Source organism: Canis aureus, chromosome X, assembly GCF_053574225.1.
Source record: "Canis aureus isolate CA01 chromosome X, VMU_Caureus_v.1.0, whole genome shotgun sequence".
Taxonomy (NCBI): Eukaryota; Metazoa; Chordata; class Mammalia; order Carnivora; family Canidae; genus Canis; species Canis aureus.
The window spans coordinates 62057808-62075535 of record NC_135649.1 but is presented as its reverse complement, the minus strand read 5'-3'; the positions used below and the strand labels follow the sequence as shown (position 1 = coordinate 62075535).

Below are 17728 nucleotides of genomic sequence, written 5' to 3'. Positions count from 1 at the left end.
GGGATATTGGCCTATAGTTCTCTTTTTTTTTAGTGGAGTCTTTACTTGGTTATGGTTCAGGGTAATGCTGGCCTCATAGAATGAATTTGGAAGTTTTCTGTCCTTTTCTATTTTTTTTGCAATAGTTTGAGAAGACTAGGTATTAATTCTTCTTTACATGTATGTTAGAATTTGCCTGTAAAGCTATCTGGCTCTGGACTTTTGTTTGTTGGGAGTTTTGGGGATGCAGTAAAAGCAGTCCTAAGAGGGAAGTTTACACCAATAAAGGTCTAACTCAAGAAACAAGAAAAATCTCAAATAAACAACCTAACCTTATACCTAAAGGAGTTAGAAAAAGAACAACAAATGAAGCCTAAAGCCAGCAGAAGTAAGCAAATAATAAAGATTAAAGCACAAAATAATGATATAGAAACTAAAAATAAAAACAAACAAACAAAAAAAACACAAAAGGACAGATCAATGAAATGAGGAGCTGCTTCTATGTTCTCATTCATTTGGGGAATATAAATAATAGTGAAAGGGAATAGAAGGGAAGGGAGAAGAAATGGGTAGGAAATATCAGAAAGGGAGACAGAAAATAAAGACTCCTAACTCTGGGAAACGAACTGGGGGGTGGTGGAAGGGGAAGAGGACAGGGGGTGGGGATGAATGGGTGATGGGCACTGAGGGGGGCACTTGACGGGATGAGCACTGGGTGTTATTCTGTATGTTGGCAAATTGAACACCAATAAAAAATAAATTTATTATTAAAAAAACAAATTGATAAACCTCTATTCAGACTTATCAAAAGAAAAGAGAAAAAATGAAATAAATAAAATCAGAAATGAAAGAGGGTAAATAACAACCAACACTACAAAAACACAAACAATTATAGGAAAATATTATGAAAAACTATATGACAACAAATTAGACAATTTGGAAGAAATGGATTATTTCCTCAAAACATATAAACTGCCAAAAACTAAAATAGAAACAAATAGAAAACTTGAAGATACAAATAACCAGCAAAGAAACTGAATTAGTAATCAAAAACTCCCAACATGCAAAAGACTACTGTTCTTTGCACTTCAATTTGCATCAAAAATATTTTTCTATAGTTTCACTGTTTTGTTGTGTCCTTAGATCTGCCATGACTATGCAGGCAACATATTAATAAATCTTGCTTTTGTTTTTTTTAAATCCATTAACCTATTCTATGTCTCTGACTGGAGAATTTAGTCCATTTAGCTTCATAGTAATTATAGATAAAAATGTACTTATCAACAATTGTTGAGTATTTTCTGGCTGTTTTTGGTTACTCTCTGTTCAATTTCATTCTTTGTCTTTCTTTCTTTTGCACTCTTGTGCTTTCGTAATTTTCTTTAGTGTTATGCTTAATTCATTTCTCATTCTCTTTTGTGTTCTACTACAGATTTCTGCTTTGTATTAAATGAGTTTCACACTGAACATCATATATATATATAAAAATTTTAAGTGACAGAATCTGACATATGAATACATTCTAAAACTATTCATCTTTATCACCCCTTGTGTGTTATTTTTATGTTGAATTTATTTATTTATTTATTTATTTATTTATTTATTTATTTATTTAAAATTAATGTTCATTTTAACTCTGTTCATTTTGGATGCCTACCAGGGAAAATGGCAGAGTAGGAGGACCTGAGCTCAATCCATACCACTATATCCAAATAAATAAACTGGAGAGTAATTTGAACATTGTCAGAATAAACTCCACAACAAAATGGAGAGAAAAAGCTGCATCTGAAAGGTTAGGAAGGTCAGAAAGGCAGAGGGAGGCTGCTGGCAGAAGGGAGGGAGCTGTGTGCATGGAGAGCACAAAGGAACAGGCCTTCACACCAAGGAACTCACACAGAGAAGACTAATCGCTATAATGTTTGACTTTGAAAACCAGAGGGGCTAAATTCTGTGAATTTGTATAATTAGTGAGACTTGGAGCCTGAAACTTTAAAAGTCACCTTACTCAGCACTGTGCCAGCCATGAGACTGAGTGACAGCTGGGCCATTGACCTTAAAGAGATAGCAACCTGCATGGAGAGGCAACATAAAAATAGTATTTTACACAATGCTGGGGAGCAAACAGGAGATAGATCTGTTCATACTGATTTCAGACCATGTTGCAGGACTTCAAAAATGAAGGACCCAGCAGGCGCGAGTTTCACCCCCATCCCTCAGCATAAACACGTGGTCATCTGCAGGAGATGGGGCTACACAGACACTTGCTATTTAACAGACTGGCAGTAGGCCACCTCCATGAGTTCTCCTGAGCACTCAGCCACTCCAAGCCTGCTGACCTGTGATGACCTGATGACCTCAGGGCAAATTTTGTTAAAGCCACACACTCCTCCCCTACTCACCAGTACATAGGTGCCCCCATGCAAGGAACCAGCGACCTCACAGCACACAACTATCTTGCCATACTGAACCATTTTGACCATGTAGTGACCAGCTGCTGAGTACAAAACTGGTGCTGTAGGGCCACGCCTTGTCACATGCTCCAAGCCACTATCATGCACCAATCATACGCAGGCATCATGATAGTCAGCACCCAACCTCCTACCCCCCAGCCAGCCCGGCAAGCAGTCCCCAGCCAATACAGTGCTTCTGGGGATGCAGCATAGGGCTAGTGGCCCAGTGCAAAAGCTGCTAACACTACCACCCTACTCCCAAGTTCCTGGGTGGGCATGACCTTAGAACTAGCCTGCCCAGTTCCCACTAACAATACAGAGAACAAGGATATCCCACAACAGGCAGAGAATCAGTACAGGTGAATGCAATGAAAGGAAAAGTGACTCAGTCACAACAGCAGAGGACAAGCAACACACACACATGCGTGCATGCACACACAGTATACACTCCTGAAGTGCAAGATTCAGGTAAACGTGGGATAGTACGCTGCAGGGCATTCCAGGACATCTTTTTAAAGGCACTACTTTGAAGAGTAGAAGACATAGCTGACTTTATTAACACAGAGAAACAGACACAGAGAGGGAGACAAAATGAGAGAACTTTATCCCAAATGAAAGAACAGGAAAAGGCCATGGTTAGAGATCTAAATGAAACAGATGTAAGTAACATGCCTAGTAGAGAATTTAAAACAATGACCATAAGGACATTCACTGCACATAAGAAAGGGGTAGAAGACATGAGGAAGACCTTAGCACAGAGATAAAGAATAACACTACAGAGATAAAGGGGTCAATAAACAAAATGAGAAACATGCTTGATGGAATGAAGAGAACAATGGAAGAAGCAGAGAAACAAATTATTGATGGAGAAGACAGAATAATGAAAAGTACTCAAGTTTAACAAAAGAGAGAAAAAATAAATACCAAATGAGAATAGACTTTGGGAACTAAGTGATTCCATCAAATTTAATAACATTTTATTATAGGAGTTCCAGAAGAACAAGAGAGAGAAAAGGAACCAGATAATTTATGTGAGGAAATAATAGCTGAAAACTTCCCTAATCTGGAGAAGGAAACAGTTATACAAATCCAGGAAGCACAGAAAATCCATCAAAATCAACAAAAGCAGGCCAACACTAACACATGGTATAAATAAATGTGCAAAATATAGTGATATAGACTAAATCTTAAAAGCAGCAAGACAAAAGAATATAGTAACTTAAAAGGGAAAACCAATATGCTAGCAAGGAGACTTTTAAATGGAAACTTTGCAAGCCAGAAGGGAGTGACAAAGTGCTAAATGGAAAAAATCTGCAGCCCAGAATAGTCTATCCAGCAAGGCTATGATTCAGAATAGAAGGAGACATAAAGAATTTCCAAGACAAACAACCTAAAGGAATTCATGACAAACAAAACCAGCCCTGCTACAAATATTTAAGGGGACTCTTTGTGTGGAAAGGAGAAACAAAAAGTAACAGTATAATGGTTGGAAACAAACAAAAAAAAAACCACAGTGAAAATAAATATTTCTGTAAAAAATCAGTTAATCTCACAAAATAAAATAACAGGATAGAAATTATAACAACATACGCATTAATCATGGGGATTAGAGGAGTAAGGATGAATTCAAACTTAAGAAACCATCACTTTAATATAGACTTCTATATACAAAGGAATTTATACACAAAACTAATGGTAACCATATATCAAGAACCACCAATATATGTGTAAAAAATAAAGAGAATGACATCCAAACACATCACTAATCAGTATCAAGAAAACATGAAAAAGAGAAAAACAAGAAAGGATCAAAGAAAATCTTCATAAACAACTACAAAACAAATAATAAAATGACAATAAATAAATATTTATCAATAATTACTTTGAATGTAAATGGCCTATAAGTTCTAATCAAATATATAGGGTGACGGAACGGGTACAAAACAAGACCCATCTATGTGCTATCTACAGAAGACTGATTTTAGCCCTAAAGAAACCTGCAGATTGAAAGTAAAGGGATGGAGAAATATCACGCACATGGTAGTCAAAAGAAAGCCAGAGTAGCAATACTTACATCAGAAAAAAACAGACATTAAAAAAAAGACTAGCAAGAGTCAAAGAAGGTCACTATGTAATAATAAAGGGGAGACTCCAACAAGATATAACAACTATAAATATTAGCTGTACACAAATACATAAAACAGTTAATAACAAACGTGAAGGAACTAATCGACACTAAGACAATTTTAGTACAGGACTTTATCACTGCACTTACATCAGTGGACAGATATCTGAACAGAAAAGCAACAAGGAAACAATGGACTTGAATGAGACACTGGAATATGTGAATTTAACATATATATTCAAAACATTCCATCCTAAAACAGCAAAATAGACATGCTTTTCAAGTGTACACAGAATATTATCTAGAATAGATCACAAATTACCCCACAAAGTATCCTTAACAAATTAAAGATAGCAAAGTCATACTATGCATCTTTTCTGACCTATGAAACTATGAAACTAGAAGTCAATCACAAGAAAATTCTGGAAAGACCACAACACATGGAGATTAAATAATGTTACTCAACAATGAATAGTCAACCAGGAAACAAAAGAAGAAATTTAAAAATACATGGAAACAAATTAAAAAAAAAACAGTTCCAAACCCTCAATGCAGCAAAGGTATTTCTAAAAGGGAAGTTTTGGCAATACAGGCCTTCTTGAAGAAGAAAAATCCCAAATAAACAACCTAACATTATACCTAAAAGGTCTAGAAAAAGGACAAACTACACCTAAAACCAGCAGAAAGAAGGAAATAAAAAGATGAGAGCTGAAATAAACGATATAGGAACTAAAAAAACAATTGAACACATCAATGAAACCAGGAGCTTGCTTCCTTGAAAAAATTAATAAAATTGATAAACCTCTAGCCAGACTTACCAAGAAAAAAGAGAAAGGACTCAAATGAATAGAATCCCAAAGGAGAAAAGGGAAATAATCAATACCATAGAAATACAAACAATTATAGAAGAATACAATGAAAAATGATATGCCAACATATTCGACAACCTGGAAGAAATGGATAAATTCTGTAAATATATAAATGACCAAAACTGAAACATCCAGAAATATAAAATTGAACAGAACAATACCAACAAAGAAACGGAATCAATAATAAAATAACTAATTCATAACCAACAAAAGTCTAGGACCAGAGGGCTTCACAGGTAGATTCTACCAAATATTTAAAGAAGAATTAATACTTCTCCTCAAATAGTTCAAAAAATAGAAAAGGAAGGAAAAACATCCAAATTCATTCTCTGAGTACATTACCCTGATACCAACACAAAAGACACCACTAAAAATGAATGACAGGCTAATATCCCTGATGAACATGGATGCAAAAATATTCACCAAAATACTAGTAAACCAAATTCGACAATACATGAATAAAATTATTTAACAAGATCAAGTGGGATTTATTCCTGGGTTGCAACAGTGGTTCAGTATTTGAAATCAATCAATGTGATACATCACATCAATAAGAAAAAAGATAAGAAACATATGATCTGTTCAATAGATGTGGAAAAACCATTCGACAAAAGTACAACATCCAGTCATGATAAAATCCCTCAACTAAATAGGTTTAGAGGAAACATACTCTAACATCATAAAGGCCTTATGTGAAAACCCCACAACTAACAGTATCCTCAATGGGAAACAACTGGGAGCTTCTTCTCTATGGTCAGGAACAAGATAGGGATGTCATTCTTACCACTGTTATTTAGCATAGTACTAGGAGTCCCAACCACAGCCATTAGACAAGAAAAAGAAATAAAAAGCATTCAAATCAGCAAGAAATAAATCAAATTTTCACTATTTCCAAATGTCATGATACTCCTTACAGAACACACAAAAGACACTACCAAAACACTGCTAAAACTGATAAATAAATTCAGTAAAGTTGCAGGATACAAAATCGACGCACAGAAATTTGTTGCATTTCTATGTTAATGATAAAGCAGAAGAAGAAAGAGAAATTAAGGACTCAATCCAACTTATAACTGCACCAGAAATAATAAGATAGATAGGAATAAACCTAACTAAAGAGGTAAAAGACCTGGACTCTGAAAACTATAAAATGCTGATGAAAGAAAACATGAGTCATAGGAATAGAAAGACATCCCATGCTCATGGATCAGAAGAACAAATACTGTTAAGATGTATATACTACCCAAAGTAATCTACACATTTAATGAAATCTTTATCAAAATACCATGACCATTTTTCACATAGTTAGAATAAACAATCCAAAAATTTGTAGGGAACCACAAGAAACCTCAAATAACCAATGCAACCTTGAAAAAGAAAAGCAAATCTGAAGGCATCACAATTATGGACTTCATGTTATACCACAAAGCTGTAGTTTTCACAACAGTATGGTACTAGTATAAAAATGGACATATAGATCAATGCAAAAGAATAGGAAACTCAGAATTAAACCCACAAATACATGGTCAATTAATCTTTGAAAAGCTGGAAAGAATATTTAATGGGAAAAATCTAGTCTCTACAACAAATGGTGTTGGGAAAACTGGATTACCACATGTAAAAGGCAGAAACTGGACCACTTTCTTACACCATACACAAAAATAAATTCAAAAGGGATGAAAGACATAAATGTGAGTCAGGAAACCATCAAAATCCTAGAAAAAAAGGGCAATAACTTCTTTGACATCAACCACAGCAACTTCTTTCTAGATATATCTCCTGAGGCAAGGGAAACAAAAGGAAAATAAACTAATGGGACTGCATCAAAATAAAAAGTATCTGCACAGAGAGGGAAACAACAAAACTAAAAGGCAGCCTAAGCAATGGGAGGAGATATTTGCAAATGATATATCTGTTAAAAAAGATTAGTATCCAAAATACATAAGGGACTTATAAAACTCAACACCCAGAAACCAAATAATCCAGTTAAAAAATGGGCAGAAGCCATAAACAGACATTGTTTCCAAAAAACACATACAGATGTCCCACAGACACATGAAAAGATGTTCATCTTCACTTACCATCAGGGAAATTCAAATCAAAATTACAATGAGGTATCACCTCATACCTGCCAGAGTGGCTAAAATCAACAACATAAGAAACAACAGGTGTTAGTGAGGATATGAAGAAAGGGAACTCTCTTGCACTGTTACTGGAAATGGAAACTGGTGCAGCCACTCTGGAAAGCAATATGGAAGTTCTCAAAAAGTTAAAAATTGCACTACCTTATGATCTAGAGATTTTAATTACCCAAAGAATACAAAAAAACTAATTCAGAGAAATACATGAACCCCTATTTTTATAACATCATTTTTTATAATAGCCAAAATACGGTAGCAAGCCACATGTCCATCAGTTGATTAATGGATAAAGAATATATACAATGGAATATTATTCAGTTTTAAAAAAAGAATGAAATCTTGCCATTTGTAATGACAGGGATGGAGCTACAGAGTATAATGCTAATTGAATTGTCAGTGAGAGAAAGACAAATACCATATGATTTCAAGCACCTGTGGAATTTAAGAAGCAAAAGAAAGGAGCAAAGGGAAAGAAGAGAGAGACAAATCAAGAAACAGACTTTTACTTTATAAAGAACAAACTGATCTTTACCAGAGGAGTTTTGGAGGGATGGGCTAAATAGGTGATGCGGATTAAGGAGTGTACTTTTCATGATGGTCACTGGGTGATGCATGGAACTGTTCAATCACTATATAGTATAGCTAAAACTAATATAACATTGTTGACTAACTGAAATTACAAATTTAAAAAAACCTTAATTAGGGTAACCCCGGTGGCCCAGCAGTTTAGCGCTGCCTTCAGCCTGGGGTGTGATCCTGGAGACCTGGGATCAAGTCCCATATCAGGCTCCCTGCGTGGAGCCAGCTTCTCTTTCTGCCTGTGTGTCTGCCTCTCTCTCTGTGTCTCTCATGAATAAATAAATAAAATCTTTCAAAATAAATAAATAAATAAACAAATAAACCTTAATTAACAAAATCTTTTCATTTTGTGTATCCCTGTACTATTACCTACTTAATTTTACCAATTTTTTGTTTTAAAATTCATTATTAGCTTCACGCATGTTTAATCCCCTACCTTTAATATATGTCTTTATTAGTGAGACATTTTACTTTCATAGTTTCTTATTACCAGTTAATTCTTTTTCTTTGCAGCTGAAATTCATCTCTTTAATATTTCTTATAAAACTGTTTTAATGGTCAGGGCACCTGGTGGCTCAGTCCTTTAAATGTCTACCTTCGGATTAAATCATTATCTCAGGGTCCTGGGATCAAGCCCTGCATCGGACTCCCTGCTCAGTGGCGAGTCTGCTTCTTCCTCTCTCTCTGCCTCTGTGATCTCTCTCATTCTCACTCACTCTCTCTCTCAAATAAATAAATAAAAACCTTTTAAAAATAAATAAATATACAAAATTGTTTTAATGGTGACAAATTCATTTAGTTTTTGATTGTCTGGAAAACTGTATCTCTAATTAAATTTTGAATAATGTTACCAGGTACACAATTCTGGGTTGGATGCTTGCTTCCTTTTTTTTTTTTTTCCTTTCAGCACCTTCAATAGGCCATGCTACTCCCTTCAGGCCTACAAAGCTTCCATTGAAAAATCAGCTGATGCGCTTATGGGGGTCACCTTTTATGCAGTAAGTTATTTTATTCTTGCTGCTTTTAAGATTCTCTTTCATTTTTAATATTTTAGTTTGAATGTTCCTTGATGTAGATCTCTTTGCTTTTTCTTATTTGGAACTCTGTGGGTTTCCTGGAACTGAATATCTGTTTCCTTCCCTAAGTTAGAGAAATTTGCAGCATTTCCTGAAGTAAGTTTTCTACTTTTTTGTCTCTCTCTTCTTTTGGGAACCCCTATAATGCAGATTTTATTCTGCTAGGTGTTATCCAGTACATCCCTTAAACTACATCAATTTTTCTATTTTTTTTCCCTTTTGCTGTTCTTGGTTATTTCTGGTGTACTGTCTTCTAGGATGCTCATCTGTTCTATTTTGTCTAGTCTGCCATTGAACACCCTAGTATATTTACCACTTCAGCCCTTGTATTCTTCAGTTTCATGATTTCTCTTTGTTAGTTTCTTGTGGTTTATTTCTCTTTGTTGAATTTTTCACTGTGTTTATCCTTCTTCCATAAGTTTGGTGAGTATATTTATGACCATTACTCTGAATTCTTTACCAGCAAGATTATTTATCTCCATTTCATTAAGATCTTTTTCTGAGGTTTTCTCCTATTCTTTCATCAGGAACATATATACCTCTCTCCTCATTTTGCTGGACTCCATGTTTGTTTCTATATGTTACATAAAATAGTTACCTCTTCTTTCAAAAAATTTTAAATTATACGTGATATACAATGTTACATCCATTTCAGGTGTACAATTTGACAAGTTTATACATTATACTATGTTCACCACGAGTGTAGCTACCATCTGTCACCATACAATTCTATTACAATATTATTGACTATATTCCCTATTCAGTACTTTATACCCCCATGAGTATTTATTCCATAACTGGAAACCTATATCTCTCATTCCCCTTCACCCATTTTGCCAATTTTGCCACTTCCCTCTCCTCTGGCAATCACAGATCTTTTCTCTGTATCTATGGGTCTATTTCTGCTTTTTGTTTGTTTTATTTTTTAGATTCCACCTATAAATTAAATTGTATAGTGTGGCCTTGCATTGGAGATAAGCCTTATTAGTTCATCCATGCCCTAGCATTTGGTTGTTTCTCAGACATCTGTGATTGTCTAGAAGTAGGACAATTTGTTCTTGACAGGTCTCAGATGTTGAGGGTATGTCAAAACCTGTCACTGTTCTAAAGGGAGAGATCTCAGTGCCTAGTTTCAGGCTAATTGGAAGACAGATTATCAGGCAGTATCTTTTAAGATATGCAAATATAGAGTCTTTGAGTCCACAATTGTAAACTCTGATAACCTCCAGACCAGTTCCACAGGTGTCCCCTGGACAACATTTGCAAAAAATGGTAGCTTTAGACGTGTGTATAATCTTCTCTGTGAAGTAGTGGTGAGCTATGATGAGGTGAAGTGAGGGTGCTAACATGGTAAATCTCTGCCCATGTTCCCTGTGAGCACTTCTTTAGCCTCTGGATGTGTGACATACTCCACAAAAAAAAAGGCTTTTTTCACATCAAACATGGGGATAGGTTTCAGTCTTCTGTTTGTGTAGTGCCCTGGACATGGTAGCCTGCCAAAGACTGTCTAACTGCTTCAAACCCATTGGGTCCAAAAATATAATACCCCCAGGTCACTAGAGCCAGGTGGTCAAGGAGTGTCCCCTGTATGGGCTGTGCATGCTCACCAGCTATGGCAGGAGGGCTGTGAATGTGGTATAGGGATGGGGTATTCAGCCCACCCGGTTGTGGTAGGATAGCCGCCACAGTTGCAGTGTGCATGGCCAGGGTGCTCCCATTGAAGCTAGCAGACTTAAAGACCTAAAGAAGGGGTTCCAAAATAGCACTCACCTATACCAGGACCAACAAGGTAAGAGAATGCAAAAATGGTGCTCTCCTATGTCCCTGGAAAGAGTCCCAACAGGTTTTTGCCTCTCTAGCAGATGCTTTAAGATTAGTAAATGAGTCTTCTTCACATAAAGTCTAGGAGCCTTACAAACTGTTGCTTTTGATCTGGGTCCCATGAAAAGTGAATCTGTGCAGGAGCCTTTTAAGAGTATATTTTTCATTCCCTATGGTTCTCTTAGAAATAAGTCTCACTGGGTTCTCACAGCCAGATGCTTTGGGGACTGATTTCTCCAGTGCAATTCCCAAGGGTAAGACTAACTGATATGGGACATAAATACCTTGCTCCTCAAGAAGAAGTTCCATATCATGAGATCACTCCAACTGTGGATTGCTGCTCCTGGGGTGGAGTTTTTTTTCAGGACCACATCTCTACTTCTCCTACCCATCTCGATGTGGCTCTTATATCCTTTGTTGTAGAGGCACTGTTTATCTAGCTTTTGGATCCTTTTCAGAGGGCACTGTCCCACATATAGCTGTAGATTTGTTGTGTTCACAGGAGGAGGTGATTTCAGGATCCTTCTATGCCACCATTTTTCAATGTTATTTTAAAAAGTACGTAGATTTTAAAGTAAGAAACAGCTCATATAATTAATTAATAAACACAGCAGGCTAAAAGATGATTTTCATAAACTATTACTAATATGTGGTATTTTCTTTTCCCATTTGGTCAAATAGAACTTGTTTTAAATACAACCATACTAAATCTAGAATCTCACACTGATCTTCATTACTACAAAAATATCTTACCATATAGACTGCAGTACCAATATATATTAAATGAAAGTACCTATTAGAAAAGAAGAAATAAAACCAACTTTCCAAAGATATTAAAAAAGAAAGCAACATATATAAGTTTCTCATTTTGCTCTTACCGTATGTGATTCTAATTCAGCAATTTTCTCAGGGATCTCAGAACCCAAATAATATATTCTAATCACATGGTCAGTGCTACCTGTTGTAATGAACATACCACCTGGAAGATTAAAAACAAATAAGCAAACATTGTACCAAGGAACTTTAAAAACCCTTTGATTGCCTTCTTAGTTATATGCTACCTTATATTAAGAGGGCTTCAAGAAACACAGGCTATCTTCAAATTATTAAAGACATATAAAATTTCAGATAAAAAACTAAAATTAAATAGAAATATTTAAAGGGCAACTATACCATTCACCCAATGAAAATCCAACAGCTATACACTAATTACAAGCTTCTGAATAATAAACATTAAAGGTCAGAGTCTTGAGGAATTCATTTCTTTGTATTTATGTAAAATCATGATGCTCCAAAATTATTTATAAAATAACCTATTGCTACAATTCTCTTTACAGTGGCTATAATGGTATAATGTAAAATCTCAACCATTTGGGGGATTATGAGAATATTATAGACATGGATGGTGCTAATCCATTCAAAACAATTTGAATATACTTAAAGTCACAAAACTATCCACCTAAAAATGGTTATTAAAACAGTAAATTTTAGGAGTGTCTGGGTGGCTCATTCAGTTGAGTGTCTGACTCTTAGTTTCAGCTCCAGTCATGATCTTCAGGTCTTGAGACTGAGCACTGCATGGGACTTTAAGCTAAGCAAGGAGGACGCTTGAGATGCCCGTCCTCTACCCCTCCCCTCCATGCATGCATGCACAAACATGGGCACTCTCTCTCTTCAAATTAATCAATAAATAAATCTTTTTTTAATTAGTAAATCTTGTTATATTTTATCACAGTAAAAGATAAGGTCAATTAGCATGTGATTCTTAGCAGTAGAAAAGCACCATTTACACATTATAAAAGTGTCTTCTATATGGAACTACAGTACAAATTTTCTGAAATGTCAGGGCAGGATTTTAATGTTGAACTGTGTGTGTATGAGGGGAGAGTTGTACTTTTTACCAGCCAAATTTTGACTTATATAAAAATATATTAGAAAAAAAGGAAAAAACTCAAAAACTATTACATGTTAATTAAAGTCAAGAAAGGTTCATCTATTATATTATATGGTTCACATTTTGGGTATATTTCCACTAACATATACTTTTTTTCCAATACAAAATTAAAAATAGATTTATTACAAGTTGTAATAAATTAAACTGTATCATTTAATATTTTGGGTACTTGAAACTTTCACTTTTTTACACATACCAGAACTGAAAGATGAACAAGATATCTGAACTCCGGGTCTAGATCTCTCAGTAAATTTCACTGGGCGATCTCTAAGGGAAAAGTAAGATATTTTTATTTTCCATCATCCTCATTTAGCATGCAAGAATCTTTCCACACTGCTAGATACTGACAGATTTAACATCAATATTATAAAAACTACACAATTGAAGTACTTAATAAGTACTATTCCCATCATTCAGGTTAAAAATGCATTAAACCTTGCAAACACTCTTTAAGATACCAGTATTATTATTATAACTTTACAAACAAATTACCAGATAACTTACTCCATTAAGAGTTCAAAGTCTTCTTACCATAGTAATAAATGAAACAAATACTCTTTACAAAAATTTTGTGGGATGCCTGAGTGGCTCAGTGGTTAAGTGTCTGCCTTTGGCTCAGGTCATGATTCCAGGGTCCTGGGATCAACAGGCTCCCACATCAGGCTCCTCGTAGGGAGCCTGCTTATCCCCTGCCTATGTCTCTGCCTTTCACTCTGTATGTCACTCATGAATAAATAAAATCTTTAAAAAAAATTTCTTTGGGTTTAAGTTAAATAGTATCTTCAACATTGGTTTCATAAAAATTTTATTCTAAAATTTCTAACATCTAATGGAAATAGGTATATATGTGTGTGTGTGTGCATGTATATATGTGTGTGTGTGTGTGTGTGTGTATTCAAAAAGTTGAAAATCTGGTTTAAACCAGGGTATCTGCATGCCATGAGTTTTAAAAATCCCAAATAAAGATAATCAACAACAGTAAAATAAGTATTAAGAATATATATATATATATATATATATATATATATATATACACACACACACACACACACACACACACACACACACACATATATACTTAAATGCATGGATTGGGCAGCCCCAGTGGCACAGCAGTTTAGTGCCGCCTGCAGCCAAGCGTGTGATCTCATAGACCCGGGATCGAGTCCCACATCAGGCTCTCTGCATGGAGCCTGATTCTCCTTCTGCCTCTGTCTCTGCCTCTTTCTCTCTCTCTGTGTCTCTCATGAATAAATAAATAAAATCTTTAAAAAAATAAAAATAAAAATAAATGCATGGACTGTTAAGAATTTCTCAAGGAAGTAAGGAAAAATAAACATGCTTGAGTTTGCACAAAATTTCTAACCCAATTCTAAACTTACCTAAACTTCATTGTTTTTACATGCCATTGCCAGAAACAGATTGTTCCATCAGCACCAGTAGAAGTGAGGTATCTGGTTGTGCCTTTAGTTGATGGACAAAACTATAAAAAAAAAATTCTAATTCAAATAGAAAGCTTTCATGTTCAAACTTATTTTAAACACAGCATGTTTTAAAATTATAATCATTTTAAAATTACCTTAAACAAATTCAATTAAGAATTTCACTTTCAAGAAATCAGTTAACTAAATTTCTTAAATTAATGAATAACTTGCAAAAATTTAAAGTATCAAGAAATTGTAGGAAAAAGACATCAAATTTAGGATAAAATATATTAGTCTTAAAATAATTAATTTTAGGGGAGCCTGGGTGGCTCAGTTAGTAGAGAATGCAACTCTTGATCTCAGGGTTATGAGTTCAAGCCCCACATTAAGTACAGAGATTACTTAAAAATAAAACCTTAAAAAATAAATAAAAGTAATTTTTAAATTACTGAATATCAAACTTTAAGATTATTTCATTACTTTTAATGAAGAAAAAAGTCACAACATGGTTATTCATTAAACCATTGCAAATCTGCTAAACATAAACTTATATAGCAATAATTATGGAATTTTTATAGTTCATATGCATAGAGCATCAGAAATCAATCTAAAATCAAAGCTTAGTAAGTTAATATCTAAATATTTTGGCCCTAATGTTTTACCTTAAATTCTAGCTTCTGTGACATATGGTAAAAATTTTGTTCTTTATAAATTTAAATCATTTTTCATTTGTTTTAGTACAATAAGTAAAATAGGTCAAACCTCTATACCATTGTGGAAAAAAACAGATTAAAAAATATACCTAAGTTGCCAATTTAAAGGATGACTACTACCCTAGATGAACATGAATGGCCTTATCATGTAGGATTCTCAGGCTCTGACTCTCAGTATATTATACATCCTCAGAAAACAATCACAGATAAGGGAAGAGTCATTGGGTTCCTGATGCATGAGATACAGGAAAGAGTTGAAAATCAAACCAGGGTATCTGCATGCCATGAGTTTTAAAAATCCCAAATAGAGATAATCAACAACAGTAAAATAAGTATTAAGAATCAAGATGCATAGGGTTTGAATAAATGTTTACCTCAAATCTAGAGAAAATGATCATTACAGATATTAGAAGTCATTTATCTAATTTTCTTGATTGGAAACACATAACCTCTACAAAGACTACAGAGTTTAAATCAAACAAATAGTATTAATTAATGTTATCCATTTATAGTTGAGAAATAGTAAAGAAACTAGTACTCAGGTAGTATGCCTATATTTCCCATTCTGAAATAGAGAAGGTTGCACTGGAAAACCTGATCCACAATTTATAGCAGGAGTCCGCAAATTATAGCCCACATGCCAAATCCAGCATGCTGTCTGTTTCTGTAAATAAAGTTTTACTGGAACAAATTCACCTTACACTGCCTGTGGCTGCTTTTGTACTGTAACACAGAGGTAAGTGTGACAGAATACAAATGGCCTACAAATCCTAAAATATTTACTATCAAATATTTAAATTTGCTGATCTCTGATTTATACACATGAGATAAATAAATATAAAATAGTATAATTGTATTAAGTTTGAAGAAACATTAGAGCCTTTATTATCACCATTATATTTAAACATATTCATCAGTCACAAAGGAGGATTTGGCCTATTAATGTACTCTAGTTGGATTGTTTTTAAATAATAAATCATGTTAGATATTGTAAAAATTAAAACACTTATATGTACATTTCTGAATATAAATTAATATATAATTATTGAAGAAAATTTAGTAAATATAGAAAAACAACCAAAGCTACTTATAACCCCACCATCCAGAGGCAACCACTATTAGTATCATATCATTTTACCTCAATTTTGCTTATAAAAATAAAGAATCTGAAAAGGATATACATCATGATGTTAAGAGGGATAGTTAATTAGCAAAGAATAAGTAAAGCATATTGAATGCATGCTACATGGTACTGATTACTATGGACAAAAATAAAATTAAGATGAGATAAAGAGTGCTGGCCCAGGGAATAACTTAAAATTTTAGAATGGTAAAGTGGTCAGAGAAAGTCTCCCTGAGAAAGGTACATTTGCACAAAGTGGTTAGAAACAGAAGGAATAAACCTTGTGACTATCCAAGGAAGACCATTCCAGAGACATGAAACAGAGAGGAAAGACAGGAGTGAAGCTAGAGTGGTCTAAAAAAGCAAAGAGGGTAGCAGCTTAAGCAGAATGAAAACAGAAAACAAGTGGTAGAAGATGAAGTAAAAGATAGCAAGGGGCTGAGAATGTAGGCCTTACAGTGTGGGTCATTTAAACTTCAACTTTAACTCTGAAATTGGAAGCTACTGAAGTTTCTGAGTACCAGTGACATGATTTAACTTCCATTTAAGAACCACACAGCCTGCTATGCAGAGGTTAGACTGGGGCAAGAAAGGGAAGGGAAGAAGCAGGAAGATCCATTAGAAGTCTGTTTCAATAATCTAGGTCACAGATTATAATGGAATAACAATGATTAAGGTCATGATAATTGATCAGATTCTGGATTTATTCTGATGGTAGAGCCAACATGATATGTTAACAAGTTAGATATGAGATAGAAGACAAAGAAAAAAAAAGGATGCTTACTCTCAGCAATTGGAAGGATAAAATTTGTTTAGTTAAGAAAGCTTTAGGAAAAATAGATTAGAGGAAGGAAGACAGAAATTCAATTTTAAATATGTAGACTTAGAGATTCATGACATTCATGTGATGATACCGAGTGGATAGTTAAATATAAAAGTATGGAAAGTTCCCAAGAAGAAAATCTGAATTTGAAAATCATCAGCCTACAGATAAATCCAAAGCCATGAGACTTAATGAGTTATCACTAAGGGAAAGAATGGGATAGAGATCCATGGATCTTTAGGGAGTTCCCACATTTAAACAGAATGAGTTACAAATTAGAAAATGAGACTATGACGTCGCCAAACAGTATCATAAACACTTTTCAATATAAGCAGTTGTTTTTTTTTTTACATTATATGAGATTTATTTACAAATTCCAGAAATAATCAGATAAGGTGTTAGGAATACAAATAACTAATAATATAAAACAAAATCCATGAAATAATTTCAACTGATCAAAAATTTGATGTAAAATTTAAAAAATCCAATATACATTAAACCTAATTCTTTCTAGCTCCTCATACACATGTGATATTTTATTAAATAACACAAAAACATTGACTGACATACTGCTTAGTGACTAAAGAAGAAAGAAAAGTAAATGGGAATAATTATCTCATCCACAAAAGTGGTCTCCTTGACCAAAGTATA

The 17728-nt window shown here is 34.3% G+C and overlaps 1 protein-coding gene across 5 annotated transcripts in view; it reads right to left on the bottom strand.

Moving 5' to 3' along the window:
* BRWD3 (bromodomain and WD repeat domain containing 3) overlaps nucleotides 1-17728 on the bottom strand; it is a 201192-nt gene that overhangs the window by 112948 nt on the left and 70516 nt on the right. For 4 of the 5 annotated variants that reach the window (XM_077889094.1, XM_077889096.1, XM_077889093.1 and 1 more), the window contains exons 9-11: nucleotides 14377-14477; nucleotides 13191-13261; nucleotides 11919-12019 (exon numbers count right to left, since the gene is read on the bottom strand). In XM_077889094.1, the coding sequence (XP_077745220.1) occupies nucleotides 11919-12019; nucleotides 13191-13261; nucleotides 14377-14477 (273 nt within the window). Of the gene's footprint in view, nucleotides 1-11324; nucleotides 11448-11918; nucleotides 12020-13190; nucleotides 13262-14376; nucleotides 14478-17728 lie in introns of those variants that run through there. The other variant, XM_077889097.1, reaches the window with a different exon arrangement.